The sequence below is a fragment of the Triplophysa dalaica genome, chromosome 8 (assembly GCF_015846415.1).
Source record: "Triplophysa dalaica isolate WHDGS20190420 chromosome 8, ASM1584641v1, whole genome shotgun sequence".
NCBI lineage: Eukaryota > Metazoa > Chordata > Actinopteri > Cypriniformes > Nemacheilidae > Triplophysa > Triplophysa dalaica.
The window spans coordinates 8,364,152-8,387,911 of NC_079549.1; the positions used below are offsets into that span (position 1 = coordinate 8,364,152).

A 23,760-nucleotide genomic window follows, 5' to 3' on the forward strand; every position below is an offset into this window, starting at 1 on the left:
AAACTGTAAGAATACTTTTGGATTTCTCTGTATGACAGGCAGAGAGCAGCACAGGAGCAGCACCTTAAGTTTAATCGAGGTCTGTTTGTGGAGGCTGGAGGGCTGGACCAGACACAGGATATCTCTCGTCCCTGGATTTTCTCCTATTTTGCATTGCTGAAGATGCTTGGCTTAGATCACACATCTGCTCATGAAGACGCACTCACAGATAAACTTTGATATTTTTATTTAAACCAATACTTTCTCAGCAATACTTTCAATTATTGGCTCAGTAATGATTATTACTTTCAATTATTGGCTCCAATTGAGTGACAGTTGAGAGAGTAAACCACTCCCACTCCTCGACGCCTCAGACAAACTTTAACTTCGCGGGTAATTTGATCCACCTCATCTCAGACAGCTGTTATTCGGAGAATAAAAGGTATGTTTTACGAGTTTTTAATGTATAAAACTATTACTGTACATCAAAACAAATGCAAAAGTATGCAAAATTCGGCTGTTCGCATTATGTTTGAAAAGTAACGTTACAGTCTAGCTTCGTTAGCTTTGGATAGCTAGTCTGTAACGTCATGCCCACGTTGTTCTAATTTACAGCTTTTTAATCATTTAAACTTCCTTTTTGGTCAACATTTCCCTTTGAAATTTCTGAATAGCGTGAGTCATTTAGTTCAGTAACTTACGCATCTTGATATTAGTTTAAGGTCGACACGAGAGAGCGTCGTGTCAAAAAGCAAACATTCAGCTAATTTTTTTATAAATACCACTAATGTTCGCTGACGGAACGTATTTCTAAGAGTCTTTGTAGACGAGAATGTAGTTGTTAAGAAATCAAATACGTGATTTATATATAAACAACGCCTCTTTGAGATTTTGTTTAGACGCTGTCAGAGGTGTGAGCAGCTCTATTGCTTCGGGAATAGCCGCTGGCTCTTATAACGTTAGTGGTTATCCGTGCGATATAAAAATAATTTTGGGTATATGAGACGAACAATTGTTGGTCTTTTTATTCTTCTACGTATTCCCGAGTGTGTCGAATAAGTTAAGAGTTGTAACATCCTTTTTTTTATTTCACTTTCTGTATATCCCACTCTTCTTTTTTCCCCCACTGACAGGTTGTCACATCCATAAAGCTGGAAATGCCCTAAAGCATTTGTATTTTGTAAACAGTTATGTAGCTAGTTATAGAAATGGAGACTTCTGGATGCCGAGAAAGAACTTGTTTATTAGCTCACCACGGGAGCTCCTAACAACACGTGCCTCCAGTATACAAAATGTGTAACACCACCAGGGGGCACTCCAGAACCACATATGAACATAGCTTTCTAATACACAGCTTATATGCAACTAGATTGCATATCATCATTTATCTACAAGTTATGAGTTTCGAAGTGGAAAGATGTCGAACTATTTATATTTTCTTGTGCGACTTTATGTATATGTTAAAATCTAAATTTATGTAATTTATTGATGTTTATTTTTCTTAATACGCTCTAAAAAAAGGCTGGGTTAAAACAACCCAATTCGGGTTATTTTGGTAACCCAACGTTGGGTCAAATATGGACCAACCCAGCGTTGGGTTATTTTAACCCAGCCATTTGGGTTAAATCTTTGACCCAACATGCTGGGTTGTTTTATTTACATCAACTATTACATTGCTGAAAAATTAAAACAAACCCAAAATGTTTGAAAATCACATAATTATTTGAGGCACTAGTAAGAATCAAAAGTTGAAGTTTTATTAAGGATCGATATGCAAGACAAAAGGAATTCATAAAAACGTGCAATATTTTAATGCTCAATGAACAATAAAACGGCATATAAAACACTTCGATGCAATTTATGTTTATACATATTAAGAAAAATAAACATCAATAAATTACATAAGTTTAGATTTTAACATATGCATAAAGTAGCACAAGAAAATATAAATAGTTCGACAGCTTTCCACTTCGAAACTCAAAACTGTTTACAAAATACAATTAACAAAGTTGCACAAGTAAAATGCTTTAGGGCAATTCCAGCATTATGGATGTGACAAAAACACTCAGAGAATGTATTTGTTACCAATATACTGAACCATTTATTTTTATTTTCCTAAACCCTTGTCGATAGAACTGCACTAATATGAAAAATATCAGTCTATGTACAAGTTTTCTATTTTAATAAAGGAAATAAAGAAGCGTTATGGATGTAAAAAAGGGACACCGTATTCGGGAGGCAACAAAACTTTGCAGGATTTCTTTGAACTATAATCTACAAACCTGAAGCAATAATACTTTAACTTGAAGAGTGACCTCACACAGGTAATTGAACCACCAAATGTTGATAAGGTGCATTTACTGCAGTAAAACCTTTGGTAAAAACTTGTTTCATGGTATTGGTTGACATTTCCAAGGAATGTATTAGTCCGAGAACTTTCCTCTTCATATAAACTCACAATTTTTGTAAGAGTGGGATCTAGTACAGAAAGTGAAATAAAGTCTTAAAAAAGATAATATTATAAACATTAACACAACTCTTAACTAATTCTACACACATTTGGGAATACGTAGAAGAATAAAAAGACCAACAATTGTTCGTCTCATATACCCAAAATTAATTATATCGCACGGTTACCCACTAACGTTATAAGAGCCAGCGGCTATTCCCGAAGCAATAGAGCTGCTCTCAGCGGAGCCACGACCGCTGATAGCCGGAAGCTCACACCTCCGACAGCGAATTAACAAAATCTCAAAGAGTCGTTATGTTTATATATAAATCACGTATTTGAGTTCTTCTTGACAACTAAATTCTCGTCTAAAATACTTTTAAAACTACGTTCCGTCACCGAACATTAGTGGTATTTAAAAAAAATGAGCTGGATGTTTGCTTTTGACACGACGCTCTCTCGTGTCAACCTTAAACTAATATCAAGTTGCGTACGTTACTGAACAAAATGACTCACACGAGTCAGAAATTTCAAAGGGAAATGTTGACCAAAAAGGAAGTTTAATTGATTAAAAAGCTGTAAGTTAGAACAACGTGGGCATAACGTTACAGACTAGCTAACGAAGCTAGATTGTAACCTTTTTCAAACCTATTGCGAACAGCCGAATTTTGCATACTTTTGCGTTTTTTTGATGTACAGTAATATTTTATACATTCAAAACTTTATTCTCCGAATAACCGTTTTCCGAGATGAGGTGGATCAAAATGCCCTCGAAGGTAAAGTTAGTCTGATGCGTCGAGGAGTGGGAGAGGTTTACTCTCTCAACTGTCACTCAATTGGACCCGACTGGTAACCCATCGTTTGGGTTACTCAAAAAATGACCCAACAGGCTCAACCCAGCTGTTGGGTTAAACAAATAACCCAGCAATTTTTAGTGTATGTAAACAAAAATTGATTCGAAATGTTTTGTATGCCGTTTTTTTTTGTTCATTGATCATTAAAATATTGCAAGTTTTTATGAATTCCTTTTGTCTAGCATTTCGATGCTTAATAAAACTTCAACTTTTGATTCTTACTAGTGCCTCAAATAATGCTGTGATTTTATTATTTTCAAACATTTTGGGTTTGTTTTAAACCAGCAATGTAAAAGTTGATGTAAATAAAACAACCCAGCATGTTGGGTCAAAGATTTAACCCAAATGGCTGGGTTAAAATAACCCAACGCTGGGTTTGTCCATATTTGACCCAACATTGGGTTACCAAAATAACCAATAATAAAATGTGCATTACAATGCTTTAAAACTACTTTTATAATACATTAAACATACATGCTTCAAGGAAAGTGTTACCACATATTTTCATAAAACATAGCAGCCTGTGACATCAGTCCCAGATCCCTTTGATCACGGCCACTTTATATTGTGGAAGACAAATCAAATTTATTACATTATTTTATCTAATAATCTGAAATTTCTTCATGCTTCTTACTGTCCTTGCAGTAGGGTTGATGCTTTCAAAAATGTCTTGTTACTGACAGCTGGGGAGCGGTAGCGCTAGACTTAAGACTTTTCATTTATTATTCAATGTTTCTGTTGTCGGATATAAAATTATAATCTAATTACAGGCAAATGTTTATGTTCATATGTCCAATCAGTAACAGTGCCTGTAAAATGTGTTTTGTACGCACACGAAAGCTATGGTTTGGTCATATGTGCTGATTCTGCCGCTCACTGAACAGAGATAACGCAGTGAGAGATATTTTTCCACTTACTGAAAGCTATTATTTATCCAAAAAGATGTTATTTTATGAGGTAAAAAGACGGCACCACGTACTGTGTGTATGCGTGCACGGGACGCGGGGAGTGATGGATGCATGCACCTCGAGTCTCTGTTGCCCTTACCCTAACCCACATCCGCGTTTTGCAAAACTGACCAGGCATTTGAGAGTAAGCTTATGAGTAGAAAACACACGTCCCTTCGCGATAGCCTACCTCCTTCCGCTCACAATCACGTTCAGTCCATTCACGATCACGTTCTAATGACACGAAATGATAAGTAGGGGAATTACAAATCGCCTTTATTGTAGTCCGTCAAAATGACAGATTGCCTTCAGATTTTTCCATCAGTGGTAGAAAAAAATGAATTTTCGGTTGACGCGATCTCTGCAGCTGAGTGGCGCTCGAGCTGCTTAACTGCCCGCTCACTCTGCGCTAGCTAACTTTGAAAACTATTCGCACTCCTTTACGTGACTAACCCTCAAATGTCTAAAGAGGTTGCTGGTGTAAAAATGTTTAGGGTGCTTCCCGCATCGTGGAATTCGCATAGTACACACGTTTCAGATTGATAATGCATTGTCTATTTCACACACCTTGTAGAATTGCCAGAGCGGTGAAGCTATTTTCATAGCGCGTAAAATAAATGTCTCTCCAATTTGCGTCATATGATTGGCTTTTCTGGATCGGCCTTTTAGAGACAGATTATGATAGGCGACCGATCAATCGGAGCACCTCTAGATAAGTGTCAGGTCCGGTATCACATCCGGTTTCTAGTGGCATATGCCTATTCAAGGGCTCTGGCATGTGCCACTATTTAGTGAAATGTCCGGTTTCTAATGGTTGTGGTGAACAATGGATAATCGCAAATGATGTTTTATTAACAAAGTTCGGGAGGAGCACGTGCAAATAATTAAGCAGCTGCACGGCATCAGAAATCACGCAGCTGCCCGGCATTAGCAATCACATCACTTATCCTTCCAAACCAGAACGAGCTCTATAAATCGTGAAACCGCCTTACCTCCTTCACTCATAGATTTTTGCAGCATCCCACCTCCACCCCGACTCCTCACCATAAAAAACTATTTTCTACCCAAAAGGGGGGGAAAGCGCTCGGGGCACGGGCAAACAGAGACCAGAGCCCTCGCCCCGAACAAAGGGGGAGCGCGCCGGGGTCGGGAGAGAATGCCGACCCTGGAGCCCTCTCCCCGGACAGCACGCCAAATACGCATACTAAATTCTCAGCGTATCCACGCTGCCCCCCATTTAATTATTTGCTAAGGTGAACTCGTGAAATAGGACGCATGTTGTGGCACTTATGTTTGGGCCCCAAAAGCTTCCATGCCCACACAGAAACGTTTGTTTATGTTGTTGCTTTGAAACCGTCTACAAGAACACACATGATCCCATAAGAAAATGACATAATTGTTTATGTGGAAAACATAATTACATACATAACTTCAAACTATACAATATTAAATTTTCATCCCTAGTCAAGTCACTTGAATAAATTAAAATAGCAAAATGAGATCATGAACAAAAAACAAAAAAATTAACATTGCATGACTACAATGTTCACATAATACTGAAATAACTTCAATTAATCAGTCCTCCAGTTATAAAAAATGTTCACAGTGAAGCACCGTTTGCAGACACAGACAGAGAAAGGCATAGTGTACATTTATTTCTGTTCTCGTCTCATGATTGTAAGTGTCTATTTATATCCTGTTCACGGCTCTGCTGAGGCTCAACCTATACCTGAGTGTCATTCGTGGAGGGACTCAAAGCTGAGCAAAACCAAACAACAACAGAACAATGAACCTACCAGCATCACTCTATGATTATTTTAAAACAAAAGAATTTATTAAATAATTAGTTGAATATAAATGGTCATGAACAATATTAACATTATGATAAAGATATACATGCCAACTCACTTATACTAGATGTGTCCCCAATATGGACTGGAATAGTCTGTCTGTCCTCCAGCAGAATCCGTGTGATGGAACCGTCTGTTTCAGTATTAGTCACTGAGGTCACACTCACCAGCTGACTCGTGCTGAACAGGGCCGGGGAGTCACACAGAGCTTTACTTTCTACAGTGGTGGGATTCAACTGGAGGAACTGGGATGAACTCAGAAGGAGAGCTTGTGGTGGTGCAGGACATGTTGGATGGAGAGGTTCTGGTGCTGCTGATGGATGCTGATTAGTAGATTCTCCCGGAAACAGGGCAGGTTGGAACTCGATAGCCTTGTTAGAAAAGAACATAAGCCATGTGGCCAATATGTTTATTATTATGATTTATTTGCTATAATCATGCGAATGTAGGATTGCTCAAACAGATACAACAAGGAGTTTTTAATTCATTTTTCGAGGTTACCTGGAGCTGTGCAAAGATCTTAGGCTGCAGTGAGGTCATAGAGCTAAAGAGATGTACAGCTTCTGGAGAAAGTGTGTCGATCCCTTCTAAGAGTGCCCCCTTCTGAGAGGATACTGTCAATAGAACACCAGTGTATGAATTTAGTATGGTAAATAACAACAGTTTTGTAAAAACGACAGTCCAATTTTCAACTAAAGGTACAGAAATACAAATTATGTCTTCATTTATTCACCCTCAAGTTGTTCCAATTCTGTATAAATGTCTCTCTTCTGATTAACACAAAGAAGGATATTTGGAAGACTGCTGGAAAATTTCTTTCTGTTGAACCTAAAAGATACTTTAAAGAATGTAGGGAAGGAAACAGTTCTGGTACACTTTCATTACCAATGTAATTTTTCCTACTATGGTAGTCAACGGAAGTCTTTGGCTTCAAGCATTCTTCAAAATATTTTTCTTTGTGTTCATCAGAACAAAAAAATTATACAGATTTGGAACAACTTAATTGTTGATTTGGTGATTAAATGATGACAGAATTTTTATTTTTGTTTGAATTGTCCCTTTAAGCGCAGTATTTTACCATCCACAGTAGCAGGATTCAATGTCACATTGTCTGGAATCAGGTTATAAGGATCTGTTTTCCACTGCGAGAAAACAGAAACATGAAAGATGTTTTTACACCTACCATAAAAAAATTTTTACTGAATGAATGTAATGCTTTGGAAATGCATGTTGTGAACACCTCTGTATCTGAGGTAACTCCTGCTGTCATCTGAAGAGCTTTCTGAGCCTCATGAATGTGGTTCTTGATGTCATTGACAGTTGGAAAGTAACACAAATTATGTCTCTCAGGCACTTTATCTGGCTTGAACATCTCGCATTCCACAAACTTCCTAGAATGATGCAAGTACCCGAAAATGGCACGGTGTTCATAAATGCGCTTTTTTTGCAGGTAATTAAAAAATGTAATGCTGAACCTGTACCTGAGCTGCTTGCGGACAGTGTAAACCTGGTTATGGCCTTGTGCCACTAACTCGCAGATCTTCTCTGCCACCAGTGGGTGCAGTCGAGAGGGGACATATGTTCCGTCTTCCATCTGGATGTCCTGCATGACATCGATTCCCTCCTCCTCTGTATCGTTCTCTCCGTTTTGTTGTTCCTCAGCAAAGTTGATCTGTTCTGGAAGTGGAGGGAGGTTTGCAGTCTCCACATCATGGTAGAGATGAGCTTTCTCTGTAGGGAGCTGGATGTAATATCTATTTATGAACGCGACAAATAGTAAACAAAACAGTGAGCGCTGAAATAATGCTGTAATGCCATAGAACTCTGAAGATGTTATACTGTACCTCAGAACCCCTCCATCATTCCACAAGCTCTTCTTGAGGTTGAAGAATGCTTTCTCCTGTTCCTGCCGCACTACTTTCTTGTCCACTGTGGGATCCATTGGAACCTTGTACTCAGGGAATTTTCGCACTTTTTTAATATATATCCTGATAGATGAATAAAGTCTGCTTAATCAACAGCATGAATGATTCAAACAAATCCAAGCACAAATCGAATATTTGCATTTGCTCAGACTGTAGGTTGGGTACCTGGCAGGGCAGGTTGCTTTGTAATGGATGTTTTGATGTGTTTCTGGTCCATTTTTAGGCTGAACACCTTTCCTACGTGGACCAAATTGGCATTCCATCACAATGGCTCTGCTGCCTTAAAACCCACATACAATTTTTTTTAATGAAATGATATGACAAATCTTGAAAAACTATTACATGATCTCTAACACTTAAGAATTCGAATTAATTTTTTTTACATGATTAATATTGCATATAAGAATGTATAGTCTGTTTAATATTTGACCTGTGTTTCTCTCTCCTTTATCTTAAATGTGTGCTTTCACTGTGCGTGCATGCGTGTCTGTGTGTGCCCGCATTCTTGTCTGTGTGTCCGTCCGTGTGTATGTGTCTATGTCTATGTGTGTTAGTAAGTGTACATATTCTGTGTGTGGAGCGTTTGTACGTGGGTATCTCTGTCTTCTGTGTTTTCACCTTTTTCTTGTTTTTACAGGTATATACATTTAATTGATTTGCTTATAGTCAATATATCTCATGTACAGCTGCTTTGTAACAATGAAAATTTAAAAAAGCGCTATATATAAAGTTAAGTTGTAACAACAGCATTAGAATAACATTTAGAATAACCAGATTGAAGTTACCAGAAATGGATTAAAAAGCAACAAAACCCCAAGTTGGTTTAAACGGTTCTTTAACTCTTCCATTAGAACAGCAAAAACATTTAAGGCTTAAATAATTAAGCAAGGAAATCTGATTACCTGCATTAACAAAAGGAATGCCATCATAGGGCACATACTGGGATTTCCACATGAGTCGGGTAGCAGGTTTTGCAGGTGAGGGTGATTGACGGGTGCCAAACACAGTGTGGGTCTGTTGCTTATGTAGACGCAGAATTGCCTCCATCTCTACCTCTGTGTTACAGTAACCACGGTACGAGTCTCCGATCTTCTGCTCCCCGTGAAACAATCACAAAAACACTTTAGCAAGCCAGATTAGTGTGAGTTCAAAAGGTTGTTTTACTGAAATGAATGTACAGTTGTAAAAGTATGTGAACCCTTTGGGCTTACTTGAATTTCTTCATAAATTGGTCATAAAATGTGTTCTGATCTTCATCCAAGTCTAAACAATAGAGAAACACAGTCTGCTTAAACTAATACCGCACAAACATTATACTTTTTCATGTTTTTATTGAACACAACATGTAAACATTCATAATGCAGGGTGGAAAAAGTATGTGAAACCCTAGGCTAATGACTTCTCCAAGAGCTAATTGGAGCCAGGAGTCAGCCAACCTGGGGTTCAATCAATGTGATGAGATTGGATGTGTTGATTAAAGCTGGCCTGTCCAATAAAAAACACACACCAGTTTTGAGTTTGCTGTTCTGAAGAAGCGTTGTCTGATGTGAACCATGCCTCGCACAAAAGAGCTCTCAGAAGACCTACGATCAAGAATTCTTGACTTACATAAAGCTGGAAAGGGCTACAAAAGTATATCTAAAAGCCTTGATGTCCATGTGTCCACGGTAAAACAGATTGTCTACAAGAGGAAAAAGTTCAGCACTGTTACTACACTCCCTAGGCGTGGTCCTCCTGTAAAGATGACTGCAAGAGCACAGCGCAGAATGCTCAATGAGGTGAAGAAGAATCCTAGAGTGTCAGCTAAACACTTAAAGAAAACTCTGGCACATGCTAACATTTTTGTTGACAAAGCTACAATAAGGAAAACATTAAACAAGAATGGACTTCATGGCAGGACACCACGGAGGAAGCCACTGCTGTCCAAAAAAAACATTGCAGCACGTTTGAAGTTTGCAAAAGAGCACCTGGATGTTCCACAGCACTACTGGCAAAACATTCTGTGGACAGATGAAACCAAAATTGAGTTGTTTGGAAAGAACACACAACGCTATGTGTGGAGAACAAAAGGCACAGCACACCAACATGAAAACCTCATCCAAACTGTGAAATATGGTGGAGGGGGCATCATGGTAAGGGGCATGCAACAGGACAACGACCCAAAGCATAGAAGTAAATCAACAACAGAATGGCTTCAACAGAAGAAAATACGCCTTCTGGAGTGGCCCAGTCAGAGTCCTGAACTCAACCCGATTGAGATGCTGTGGCATGACCTCAAGAGAGCGATTCACACCAGACATCCCAAGAATATTGCTGAACTGAAACACTTTTGTAAAGAGGAATGGTCCAAAATTTCTCCTGACCGTTGTGCGGGTCTGATCTGCAACTATAGGAAACGTTTGGTTGAGGTTATTGCTGCCAAAGGAGGGTCAACCAGTTATTAAACCCAAAGGTTCACATACTTTTTCCACCCTGCACTATGAATGTTAACATGTTGTGTTCAATAAAAACATGAAAACGTATAATGTTTGTGCGGTATTTGTTTAAGCAGACTGTGTTTCTCTATTGTTGTGACTTAGATGAAGATCAGAACACATTTTATGACCAATTTATGAAGAAATCCAAGTAAGCCCAAGGGGTTCACATACTTTTTCTTTCAACTGTATGATTTCTGTTCTGTCATAAAAAATGCACACACCTCACATTCACGCAGTCTAAAGGCCCAGTTTGGTGCTCCTGGAGACAATGCCTTCACTGGGGGCCCAAATAAATAAGAAGAACTGAAAGAGACGAAAAAAAATCAATCACTTAACTCGAAGAGTGACATTAATTTGTACTACAAGGTCTTAAATTGATTCGAAACACACAAACAAAAATATCCTTTTAGCCAATTCCTTTAAATTAAAAAAAACAGAGCATTGTTAAATATTTTAAATAATCTGTACTTCTCTTAAAAACATTGTGAAGAAAACTTGTTAATAAAAAGCAATAAACACTTTGTTATAATCAATGCTCGAAATGGTCGCGGGGCGTCCCACTGTATTTTATTTGAAATGTGCATAGGATTTATCTATCTGTGTAGAAAAATGGAAATTCTCTACATTGTATCCTCTATAATCCACTACAGGTAGAACTCCATCCCCCCTTAAAATTCCCTCTTTGGACTTCTAGGCCTACGTTCCCCTCCATTTCCAGCCCTTGATATAACAGATTTACTCACCCTTTACTTTGAATTTTAGGATCAGTGACATTCTGTGTTATGACTGTAGATGAAGTATTAGTTCCACTGCTATCACTGTCTTTCATGGAAGTAAAAGTTGCCTGGGGTTTTGCTTTCTCTAAAAACACACCTGTTTAACAGAAGACATAGCAGAACTGAAGCGGACTGTAGCATGTATCTTTTTAAATCAATGATGTACATTTATTTATATTTAATTATAATAACATGATCTGTATGAAAACACATGAGCTAGAATCATATCTCTGCTGAAAATCTAAAATATGGAAGTAAGAGCATAGCCCCTCTGATAGCTGATTGTTTTACTGGTTTTATGACTCATGTTTTTTTACAAGACTCGATGTTGTCTGTTTTATAAGGACCAGTTATTAAAGATAAAGCTGGTAAAGTAGGTTGCCTGAATGATTACAGGCTCATAGCCTGAGCCAGTATTTTACCATATGTTTTAGAAATTATTTTGTTGGAAAGGATAAGAGTGCTTGTTAACTCGGCAGATAATCAGTTTGGGTTTAAAGCAAAACATGGCACTGACTTGTGTATATACATGGATGCTCTTAAAGAAATATTAAATAAGTGCAGAGATAAAACTCATCAATGTTTTTGTGTTTCATTTATGCATGAAAAGCTTTTGAAAGAGGAAATAATGTAAAGCTATTTCTAAAGTTGATACAAAGAGGAGTGCCTAAATATATTGTGAGAATTTTTAGTTATTTGTATTCCCACCAGACAATGTAAGTAAAGTGGGGCAATAAAATCTCCCTCTTTCAGGGTTAGTGGGGGTGTGAGACAAAAAGGGATTTTGTCCCTAGTCTTGTTCAATCTCTATATGGAGCATTTTTCTAAATATTTGAAAGCCTGCAAAATGCGTTGTATGATTGGGAATATTTTAGTGAATCACAACATGTATGCAGAGGATCTGTTTGTTTTCAGTCCCAGTAGTGCTGGTCCTCAGCAGCATACAGTTGAATGAAAAAGTATGTGAACCCTTTGGGCTTACTTTGATTTCTTCATAAATTGGTCATAAAATGTGTTCTGATCTTCATCTAAGTCACAACAATAGAGAAACACAGTCTGCTTAAACTAATACCGCACAAACATTATACGTTTTCATGTTTTTATTGAACACAACATGTAAACATTCATAGTGCAGGGTGGAAAAAGTATGTGAACCTTTGGGTTTAATAACTGGTTGACCCTCCTTTGGCAGCAGTAACCTCAACCAAACGTTTCCTATAGTTGCAGATCAGACCTGCACAACGGTCAGGAGAAATTTTGGACCATTCCTCTTTACAAAAGTGTTTCAGTTCAGCTATATTCTTGGGATATCTGGTGTGAATCGCTCTCTTGAGGTCATGCCACAGCATCTCAATCGGGTTGAAGTCAGGACTCTGACTGGGCCACTCCAGAAGGCGTATTTTCTTCTGTTGAAGCCATTCTGTGGTTGATTTACTTCTATGCTTTGGGTCGTTGTCCTGTTGCATCGTCCATCCACTGTTAAGCTTCAGTTGGCGGACAGATGGTCTTAAGTTTTCCTGCAAAATGTCTTGATAAACTTTGGAATTCATTTTTCCATCGATGACAGTAATCCGTCCAGGGCCTGAGGCAGCAAAGCAGCCCCAAACCATGATGCCCCCTCCACCATATTTCACAGTTTGGATGAGGTTTTCATGTTGGTGTGCTGTGCCTTTTGTTCTCCACACATAGTGTTGTGTGATCTTTCCAAACAACACAATTTTGGTTTCATCTGTCCAGAGAATGTTTTGCCAGTAGTGCTGTGGAACATCCAGGTGCTCTTTTGCAAACTTCAAACGTGCTGCAATGTTTTTTTTGGACAGCAGTGGCTTCCTCCGTGGTGTCCTCCCATGAAGTCCATTCTTGTTTAATGTTTTCCTTATTGTAGATTTGTCAACAAAAATGTTAGCATGTGCCAGAGATTTCTGTAAGTGTTTAGCTGACACTCTAGGATTCTTCTTCACCTCATTGAGCATTCTGCGCTGTGCTCTTGCAGTCATCTTTACAGGACGACCACGCCTAGGGAGTGTAGCAACAGTGCTGAACTTTCTCCACTTGTTGACATTCTGTTTTACCGTGGACACATGGACATCATGGCTTTTAGATATACTTTTGTAGCTTTCCAGCTTTATGTAAGTCAACAATTCTTGATCGTAGGTCTTCTGAGAGCAATTTTGTGCGAGGCATGGTTCACATCAGACAACGCTTCTTCAGAACAGCAAACTCAAAACTGGTGTGTGTTTTTTATTGGACAGGCCAGCTTTAATCAACACATCCAATCTCATCACATTGATTGGACCCCAGGTTGGCTGACTCCTGGCTCCAATTAGCTCTTGGAGAAGTCATTAGCCTAGGGTTTCACATACTTTTTCCACCCTGCACTATGAATTTTTACATGTTGTGTTCAATAAAAACATGAAAACGTATAATGTTTGTGCGGTATTAGTTTAAGCAGACTGTGTTTCTCTATTGTTGTGTCTTAGATGAAGATCAGAACACATTTTATGACCAATTTATGAAGAAATCCAAGTAAGCCCAAAGGGTTCACATACTTTTTCTTTCAACTGTATGTTCATATGACCATATGTTCTGTTTAAGGCTTTGAACATGATATTATATACTGTATAATGCTAACAAGATTACTATTATGATTTGTAGAACTAAGGAGGAAAAGAGTTTAAATTTCCCAGTTTTCATAATGACTGATAAGAATCTAATGGTGGGTGTGAAAGTAAAATAACTTGGGTATTTTATTACTGAGCATTTGACAGATTATGATATAGAGAGGCAACATTGAATGATGTATATACAGTACAGGCTAACATACTTTTACATAAGTTTGGTTTTTTTTTCAGATTAAGTGAAAGTATTCTTTTTTAAAGCATATTGCACACCATTATGTATTGCTCACTTATGGTCAATGTATAGTGCCACAATCTTGCAATGGCTCCAAGTGGGAATGAGGATTTTGCTGCGGATAACTAGGTGGCATAGTGCAAGTGAAATGTTTGTGGGACTACACGTAAATACTTTTCAGTAACTAATATAAAATGTAACTTCTACACGGTATCAGTCCAGGCTGTGGAGGCATTGGTATCACTGTATTTATGTAATACATTGATTTCTTATGTATTACTGCTGTACAGTTTTTTATGTATTTATGTGTTTTATATCATTAGTTTGTTTGTAATTTTTTCATTGGACTTCGTCTGTAATAAAAGTGATGATAATGATAATGTTATATTCAATAACTGACCTTGAGGTAGTAACATTTGAGCGCCCTCTAGAGTGAGAGGTGTGACACCATACAACTGTCCATTCTGTTCTGTCAAAATCACCTGTAAAATCAAATAACAATCTGTTTAGTGTTGATGGCACGAAGCAAAACAGGCCATTAATGTGCATTATAATGCAATGTACTCACCACCCGCTGATAGGGTAAAGAATGTCCATTTTGGTCAAATAAGAGAATGTTTTCTGTTTGCACAGGAGCTGCAGAGAATTTCTGATGGTCCGTGGTTGGAAGGACTGATGGATGATCTTGAGCATTTGGGTATTCTGTTGTCTCAGTTTCTGAGTTTTTGTCAGATTCCTTACACAACATAAAACAATACTCAGAATAATTAGAACACAAATCACTAACAGCTAATACTTTACAATAAGGTCAACATTTTAGATTCATCCATTTAATTATGAATTATAAATCTCAGAAAACCCTTCCAGAAAATGTTGATGTCATGTTCGATGCTCAGGTCATAGTTTAAGAAAAAAAATAAACACATATGAAATGTTACTTTAATTGTACATAAAATAATTTTAATTTCTACATACAAAATACAACTTAATTGAGAATTTAATTGTTTGTCGCTTTTTAAATTTGGAAAAAATGTGTCCAGGGTGAGAATGATCAAATATATTCTCTTACTGGCTGAATTTTAGTATCTACAGTCCTGTCTTCTCTCTCATCGGACTGAAGCTCATCCTGCACATCTCTCTCCTCCTCCTCCATCTACCAGACAAACACCGGTTTAGATCAAGACCGAAAGATTGAGACCAGCTGGGTGTATGAATTAAAATGTGGGTTACATTTTATACAGTTTAACATTTTTTGTATGTAAAGATGGTATAGAATAATCACTTTTTATATCCAATTAGATGTTTTTAAAATAATCATCTCCATCTTTTAAATGTACAGTTGAAACTGAAAGCATCAATGAAACGTGATTATGTGAGTATGATAATCGATAAACTGTCTAAGATAACATCATTTCACCTTGAATTGTAACTAATTTCAGAAGAGTTTGTTAAAAAACGCATGATTTTTTGTTTTGACCAGAATTCAGGTTCAAATGAGTTCGCGTAGATAGACAGACGTGATAAATTACTGTTATTTTAAGAATAAACGCCATGTTGGATTGCCGCTGGCAGCAAAACACATACATGGTGTAAATAACAGCACATTGCCAGACAAGCGCTAGACTATATTTGCATTCTTGTTACGACTCTGTCCGTCAGACTACATATCCCGACACACGGGACTCAGTGGAGTCCGCGATTTATATTCCAGGAAGGAGGTTAAAATGAAAACGAGTCTACTCAACCTCGTCTTCGTTTAGGATTCCTCACGGCGACAAAACGCGGAAACCTGCGCGTCAGCTCTCTTTTTTTGGAGCTACGCGGCTTCCGTAAGAATCACACCACGTTCTTTTTGTTTGGAGCTGTTAAACTGTTGTCATGTTTTAAATTTTTTCTTGTTTTCAGAAAGTGTTATTGTTTCCATGCAGTTTTGTTTTAAGACATATTATTTTTCATCTTAATGTTCTTTGTATGAAAAATGGTAAACTAGTAACGGTCTGTTCTGTATATTATATGTATGTATTCCATTAAACCCTACGCACTATTTGTCGTCATAGTCACAGTTTACTTGTAAGCAGATTTTGTTTAACGTTATACTTGCAAACAGCAATTTCCTATTCCTTTGGTAGTGAGTTTGGATAACCGTAAGTTTACAAAAGGCTAACTTTACATGACATACTTTTGGAAGCTGATATTGTGACTATATTATAGTATTTGTATTATTTTAAGCTATTTGAAGTACAAATAATAGATTAACTTATAACAAACCTGTTTAAAATGGTAAAAACGTGAGTATGGTGATCGGTTACAGCACCGACACTACACAGTTTTTCTCATACAATCATATACGTTTTAAAACTCGAACAAGTTTAAGCGTAAACTACCTAAATATCTTATGAATGTCTTTGCGAAATATGTCATACATTTATACCATGTGCTATACATACTTCTACCGACATGTGCCACTATTTCTTAAAATACAAACCAGGATTATCCCAACCATAATACACATGAATACTGATGTTTTACTCATAACAATAAATATTTACCTTTATTTGAATTAATGTAAGACATATTTAAAGTTCTCAAATACTTAGCACAGAAAGAGCGTCCCTCGCATTTCTTTAAAAAAACCACAAAAACATCTAAAGAGCCAGATGATCCTTTGTCAAGTTTAAACCAACAGGACAGCATTTGAGCTGAGCTTGTAATAATATGTCTAGCATGCTCAGAGCATAGAGAAACCTAAGGAATCTGGCTGGGAGTCGACCCTGGTCCAAATTTCCCCACAGTGTGAGAGATTACATTGTTAGCTGCCCCAGGGCCTCAGAGGGGAGCTTGCCTCTGTAAGACGCATGTTCACACTTGGGCTCAGAGTCTCACACTGAGGTTTTAATGGAACATATCAGCAGGCCTATTTAAAGAAATAAATAGGGAATGGAGAACAGAGAAAATAATTAATAATTATTATTTCTGTGCTAGATGTCTCTCCCCCAGCATCCGTAATGCTTTCTGAAAGTATTTTTTGAATATGAAATTCCATTACGTAACAGCTTTTCTTATTCCCTTAATTGGAGAAAATGCTAATGAATTGTGGGACATATGTCTGCTTTGAGGCCCAATAGTGGTCTGGACTACCGCTGTGTAATGTTTCAGCAGTGGATGAGATGGTGGTAGGGAGTCATGGGGAAAAACACCATGTTTGGATCACCCTCCGTGTGAACATTTTGCCCCTACATTCACAAAAGCTCAGACAAAAAGCAAAGGTGGGGGTGGGTGTGGACTAGGCCTACTGGACACTGGCTGAAGAGCTTGCATGACTGAACCACTTCAAACACATTTCGGCTACACTTGCACACACAACAGTTCACTGAAACAACAGCACCCGTATGATATTACTGATGGCTCCACTGGAATGAATTCAATAACTTCAAAAAAGGTGAGCAGCAGGTCTGTATTGTTCTTGACTTGAATTTCATAATGATTTCAATCTTTGACATGGCGTTATTCAGTCAGCATGAAAGACATTTTGGTTATTTTTTTACAGAATGTTCTTGACATTATGTAGAATTATTTCATGTAGAAAAAAGTCAATCACAAAAAAATTCTTTAGCTGGGGTTTCACACACTGCGTCACCATAGTGTACTAATAGAAAAAAATGTTAAACAAAATAATTAAGATTAAATATAAAGAACAGAAACTAAAATCCCATAGTTTCAAACTGACTACAGTCTATCATTCTTTATAATGCTTGGAGTTCTCATTTAAAAAACAACAATATAATCATACATTACCGGTTAAAGGTTTGGGATCACTCACTCATTCTTTATTTATATTTTTTTCACATTTTAGAATAATAGTAAACTCATGAAAACCATGGAATATTACAGCTGTAACTGTGGCAATAATGTTGTGACTAAAAGCTTTCGAAATAAATTAACTCTACGTTCTGTTTAAGCATAAAGTCATCCTTAGACTTTCATAGACTTTCAAATCATTATGTTGCCATTTTATAAACCAGCTTCTTGATGTCTCAACCTGGGATGCTTTTTAAACAGCATTGAAGGAATTTCCATCTATGGTGGACTCTTATTGGCTGCTTTTTATTCATAATTTTGTCCAAGTAATCCATTAAAAAAAATAGTTTTCTAGAAATGAATAAATATGTTGGCACAATTACCTGTATATTTTTTGTCAAGTGAGCCCAAGACTTTGACCAGTGTTATATTAGTAGACAAAATTATTTTCTTTTAATTATTATGTAATGTTTTACTCTTATTGTTTATGTCAGTCAGGTGAAGACATGCCCCCTTTTTCTGACCGCAAGGTGGTGTTTGTGAGCACATCCAGTTTTTGCCAGCGCATGGGAAGCTTACTGGGAAGTGAAACAATTTTAATGATACTTCCAGACTTGGGCTGTCTTTGATATTAAGCACATGGTATCTGACACAAATATACATAAACCATATGGGGATTTACTGGAAAATATATTAACCAAGTGCTTATATTTTTTTTAATAGACAGTTTCATCGGACTATCGGACACACATGTCTGGCCCGAAATTAGCTTCCGGTCAGTGTTTGGTTATAAAATAATTCATTTTATTTTTAATTTATATTATTACTTTATTGTATTAAATTACATAAAAACTACTCGACAGTTATTGATTCTTTGTGGAGCTCCACGGGAATTTAAGTTTGAGTCACATAAAGTTTTTGCCGTTGCCGCCGAAATCGTCTATATAAGAAACAGTGGATTTCTTATATAGAATAACACATTGTTAAGGGAGAGAGGGGACGAAAGTAACGCGGGACGGAAGTAACATAGCGATTTACACAGAGCCCTGACTACATTTGCATTCCACGCTTTGACGTCACGTTCAGCACGCATTCATTACATTAAAACGTCATTAGTTTTCGAGCACGGAAAGTACATTTCTGAAGCTGTTCTTTTTCTAATTACAAGTTGTGTTTCTCGTTTCATGTGTCACAGTAATGATCAAAATCTACAGGTGATTTAGTGCTGTAACATATCCTGAAGTTTGCCTTGTCAGAGTTTTTCATTATAAAAGTATCTCGACATTGACATCATAAAATATTCGAAACAATTAGTTTGTACTATCGGGTTATTTATTAAACGTGTGATAAAACTGAAATATAACATGAAATCAAATTTTATATATTTTTTCAAAGATAAAAGACATAAGGTGTTTGCAGTTACATATGAACAAAATCATAGCCAGTTAAATTAATAAAAAGCAGAGTAACACAAAAAAATCTATCTTATATTTGTGTGTTACTATCCTCCCTACAGATGGGGTCGAAAGTAACGATGTGCAACTTATTTTCAAAGTGAAATTATTCACAAGTCATTCACATTTGAACAAAATACAACCTGGTATTGTTAGACCACATTTAATATATCTCTTTCTGAAAAATAATCTTTTAAAATTAAATCTTTCTGGAAAATGGTACTTCCGTCCCCGCTCTCCTCATTTATTGAATAATAAAAAAATTAAATGTACAAGAAAATAAATTTTCTTTGGGTAACACATCATATCAAATAAAGAACAATCAAGCAAGGCATGAAATAACACTCTCAGTCATTCACCACGAGTGCAAGTTTATTCCATTGACTTTCATACAGCCACAACAAGTGGTGTGCATAATGACACAAACAGCAAACATCTTAACATTCCATCAATCATAACTGTCCCCGTGTTAATAAAACTGTCTGTATGGATTGTTAATATTTGTCAGCTGCACCGCCATGTAACTTTGCCTCTCACTGACTACATGTTACACTATGTAGAAAGATCAATTTAAGGCCACTATCCATTTAAAAGTATATTAATATACTGGACCTATGGCCAGTAAAACCTTCAAAACATATCCTACGAAGATATACAAAGAGGTTGATAAAACATCAATTTATAAATTCAAGCGAGAAACGTTTGAATACTTGTTTCGGTTGCCAGAAGAGATCGCTGCTTTTACATTCCTGAGTACTGATCTACGCAAGTAGGCCCTGGAGCTTATTTTAGTTTAAACAGTGGCTATGAGAAGATGCAGGACCCTTAGATGGAAGACCCGTGCTGATTCATAAAGCTGGTAAAAGTGCTAAAAAATATGCCAGGTTAATTTTGCTGAAAATAAACCTTAACTAGAACTTTACAGAAAAAATATTGGAACTACAGGAGGAAATTCATCCCAACAAAACAACTGTTAGGAACCACGCATACAAAGCACATAAATGGAGGCACTGAGAGATGGTCACAAGCACCAGGTATGAAATCCAAGCAACCTCAAACAGCACTTAAGTTTTGAGCAAAATGCCTACATTTATTATTTACTTTAATCACACAACATTAGACTATTTCATGTAACTTTAAATCGCTTTATTCCGTCCTTTATATTTAAGAGCCGTATGAAGTTCTCTTTGGCCAATTCTACAAAAGCACTTTTGTGAAAAATGCTGGACTGTTATCAGATTCAAATTATGAACTGAAATCAGGATACAACAAAAGGTATGAAGTGTTGGAAGAAGTCTGATTCACTACAGAAATAAGGAAGCCAAGTCATGTTTAATGATATTTAGGCTTCAAAGAATACTGCTGCTATTTTAATTTACTTATTCCTTACAAAGATGGAGGCACATTCCTCAGAATGCAGTGACCATTTTCATACATGACCATTTTGTGTTGTCTTTGTTAACTATTTAGCTGGATATCATAGGCAACATTACATCAATGTTTGGATACATATCTCAAGTCACTAACTACCATCTTAAAGCAACATCCATGCACATTTTTTCCGTTTAGTTTTTTTGTGCTGTGTGCTTTTAATTTGCTATGCCCTCCTTTCAAACATTCCTCCAGCCAAATCGGCATAATCATTGAGAGTGGTGGGAAAACCTATCTGTTCACCTCTCTCACACTTTGTTCCTTGTTGGGTTTAAAGTTCAGATCTGCATGCATTTGGAATGCATTTTATAGCTATGGAAACAATAGAATCAGGTTTACAGGGTGCTTGTCCTGTAGTCGACTGGCAGTTCTTATGGTGACGCTCTCTCACAGTGTCAGAAGCACAGATCTTACCCTCTGTTTTCATCTTCAGTAACTTTCTGTCTCTTCTGAACGAGCGAGAAAGGAAGTGGAGAAAAGGCTGACAACTGGTCCTTCCTGTTCCCTTAATGATTTCATCTGGACGGAACAGAAAAGACTGCCTGCAACTGTGAAAATACTTTAGACAACCAATTAGAGATGGAGATGGTGGAGATGGTGGTCTAGTGGGTTAAACCACTGAACTGGTAATCAAAAGGTTGCTGGTTCGATCCCAGCAGCCACCACCAGTGTGTCCTTGAGCAAGACAATTTAGTCCACGTTGCTCCAGGGGGATTGTCCCTGTAATAAGTGCACTGTAAGTCGCTTTGGATAAAAGCGTCTGCCAAAATGCCTAAATGTCATCAACCTGGACTCATTTAACCAGGTCTCTCGGCCTTTATTCCAAATACTTAAAGAATCAATTCAACCCAAAACAAAAATTCTGTCATTATGTACTCACTTTCATGTTGTTTCAAACACGTATGATTTATTTTTATTACGCAGAATGTTCTGGTCTCTATTTTCAATTAAAATGCCCTCAAGCTTCACAAAGAAACACAAAAGCACCATTAAAGTATCGTTAAAATTGTGACTGATTTAAATGCAATATTTCAAGATATCTAAAGCCATATGACAGCTTTAAGAAAAAGACAGCTAATTTTAACATGCTATTTACTGAAAATCCTTCACTCCAGTGAGATGACTGGATCAGTGAGTTTGAACTGTAATAGTTTAGATATCTGATCAGATGTCAAGATTTTCTGTGAATAAAGCTCACTTAAAGTTATTTTATAATTCAGAACACATGATGACATTGACAAATTTGAGAGATTTATTGATACTTTTATGGTGAATTTACTTTTTAGGGAATAGAGTCAAATTCTGCTAAAATAAATCAGACTGGTTAGGAATGACACGCGTGTGAGTAAACAATCACCCAATTTTCTTTTTGGGTAAACTGCCCCACAAAAAAGCTAAATAATGTGTTGGTCCTTTTAATCATCATCAATCAAATCATTTCAAGCCAAAGAGATCCACTGCAAACTATTATAAAATGTACATCAATGTCTCACAAAAAAAGAACTGCGGAAGCTCATGTAGATCAGATTGTGCGAGCGTGCGTTCATAATTATTTCATAGTGACACATTCTCAGTCATATGAATGGTAGAGGAATAATACAAAACCAATATATTCATCACAAATATATGTTCATCAGATACCCAACCCCAAAACTGCCTTCTTACTCTGAAAACAAACACAAACCTACACGCTGCATAGTAAAGCGCAACCATCTCATCAAACACAAGCGACGTCATTCATTATCACTTCGTCCACTTTTGATTATTAAAATGAGCCATGCAGAGTTTGTGAACAGTAGCTAGGACGCTTGTTGAGGGGGTGTGTCTAACTCTGACAGACAGGAGGAGGAGCCTGAGGGTTGCTGGGAAGGCAAGCAGGTTCTCCATGATGCTCTCTGCTCGGGTTCCGGCACAAGATGGCTGTTGCTTTGATTCTTGAGGTTGTTGAGCTCCTGTGCGGTTATTGGTGGTTTGGCAATGCTGACCGCGCAGAACGCAGAGCCGCTCTTGGGGACGAAATTGACCTTGTTCCTATCTGGGCATAAGAACTGAGGGATCTCCTGTGGTGGCCTGGCCCTGAGCAGATGAAAATAAAGGAGAGATAAGAGACAACTGAAGGCATGGACTCAACTTTTAGTTACGCTATCATCATTTCAAGGCTCTGTGGAGCAGAATGTGATGCTGAAGAACAGAATGCAAAGAGAGAGAGCAGATAAAATAGTGGATAAGGAGAAACTCTAGCACTTACTGTGTTTCTTCAGTGAAGACCTTAACTCGCTCACAGCCCTCAGGTGGCTCGCGTTTGAACATGTAGCTGTTGTTTGGCTTTGGAGAGGAGGCGTACTTGCGCTGAGGTGAGCCAGGGGCGAGATCTGTGGATGTGGTACAAGATAAAAATTAGGACAGTGCAACTGAGTGCAATAGTGTCTGTCAATCAGATTTCAACAGAAGTGAAGCCCCCATTATTAAACAAGTTCGGCACATTCCTCTGCCTTATTTGAAGTTTAAGGGAACTGATCTTTTCTACTAATCATACATTTAATACAATTCACTTCGCACAAATTAGCCACCTCAAAAAATAGTTAAAACTCAGGATGGTACAGCCCTGAGTGTGTTCGTGTGTGGGTTGTCGGTATGTCTATCCTGTACCTTTCTCATGGCCATCAGTCAACGGTTCGTCCTCGTTGGGAGAGGGAGTATCGCTGCAGGGCTCGCTGGGAATATTCAGGAACGTGGGTGAGATGGACTGAGAACGGCTGCTGCTGTTGCTGTGGCTACTGTCCGCCGCTGTGTCCAGGGGCGTCTGGGTGTCAATGCTGCGGGAGCTGGTGCTGCGCTGGAAGAGGGGAGGAGGGGCCCTGTGCCCATCTGGGGCCTCCTGAGGCTGGAGTAAGAGAATAGGGGTCAAGGGTTATATAGATGATAGTTTTGAGTGGTAGATACAGTGCAGTAGTATTTGGACATACC

At 37.7% G+C, this 23,760-nt stretch overlaps 3 protein-coding genes across 14 annotated transcripts in view; 1 reads left to right on the top strand and 2 right to left on the bottom strand.

Annotated features, from left to right (window-relative positions):
- The window catches only part of LOC130427264 (uncharacterized), a 117,259-nt gene extending 116,919 nt beyond the window's left edge, over positions 1-340 (top strand). For all 4 annotated transcript variants that reach the window (XM_056754574.1, XM_056754576.1, XM_056754577.1 and 1 more), the window contains exon 29: positions 39-340. In XM_056754574.1, the coding sequence (XP_056610552.1) occupies positions 39-219 (181 nt within the window). In that variant the 3' untranslated portion in view covers positions 220-340. The remainder of the gene's footprint in view (positions 1-38) is intronic.
- carf (calcium responsive transcription factor) overlaps positions 1-16,082 on the bottom strand; it is a 28,221-nt gene extending 12,139 nt beyond the window's left edge. Inside the window, exons 1-13 of one of the 8 annotated variants that reach the window (XM_056754582.1) lie at positions 15,528-16,082; positions 15,180-15,263; positions 14,679-14,846; positions 14,511-14,592; positions 11,225-11,354; positions 10,703-10,784; positions 8,907-9,096; positions 8,170-8,284; positions 7,924-8,067; positions 7,320-7,833; positions 7,158-7,221; positions 6,581-6,693; positions 6,138-6,450 (exon numbers count right to left, since the gene is read on the bottom strand). In XM_056754582.1, coding sequence (XP_056610560.1) covers positions 6,138-6,450; positions 6,581-6,693; positions 7,158-7,221; positions 7,320-7,833; positions 7,924-8,067; positions 8,170-8,284; positions 8,907-9,096; positions 10,703-10,784; positions 11,225-11,354; positions 14,511-14,592; positions 14,679-14,846; positions 15,180-15,263 — 1,999 coding nt within the window. In that variant the 5' untranslated portion in view covers positions 15,528-16,082. Of the gene's footprint in view, positions 1-5,613; positions 6,451-6,580; positions 6,694-7,157; positions 7,222-7,319; positions 7,834-7,923; positions 8,068-8,169; positions 8,285-8,906; positions 9,097-10,702; positions 10,785-11,224; positions 11,355-14,510; positions 14,593-14,678; positions 14,847-15,179 lie in introns of those variants that run through there. The other 7 variants (XM_056754581.1, XM_056754579.1, XM_056754578.1 and 4 more) reach the window with 7 other exon arrangements.
- Positions 16,083-22,192: 6,110 nt separating this feature from the next.
- fam117bb (family with sequence similarity 117 member Bb) overlaps positions 22,193-23,760 on the bottom strand; it is a 66,870-nt gene continuing 65,302 nt past the window's right edge. For both annotated transcript variants that reach the window (XM_056755535.1, XM_056755534.1), the window contains exons 6-8: positions 23,443-23,677; positions 23,042-23,165; positions 22,193-22,869 (exon numbers count right to left, since the gene is read on the bottom strand). In XM_056755535.1, the coding sequence (XP_056611513.1) occupies positions 22,593-22,869; positions 23,042-23,165; positions 23,443-23,677 (636 nt within the window). In that variant the 3' untranslated portion in view covers positions 22,193-22,592. The remainder of the gene's footprint in view (positions 22,870-23,041; positions 23,166-23,442; positions 23,678-23,760) is intronic.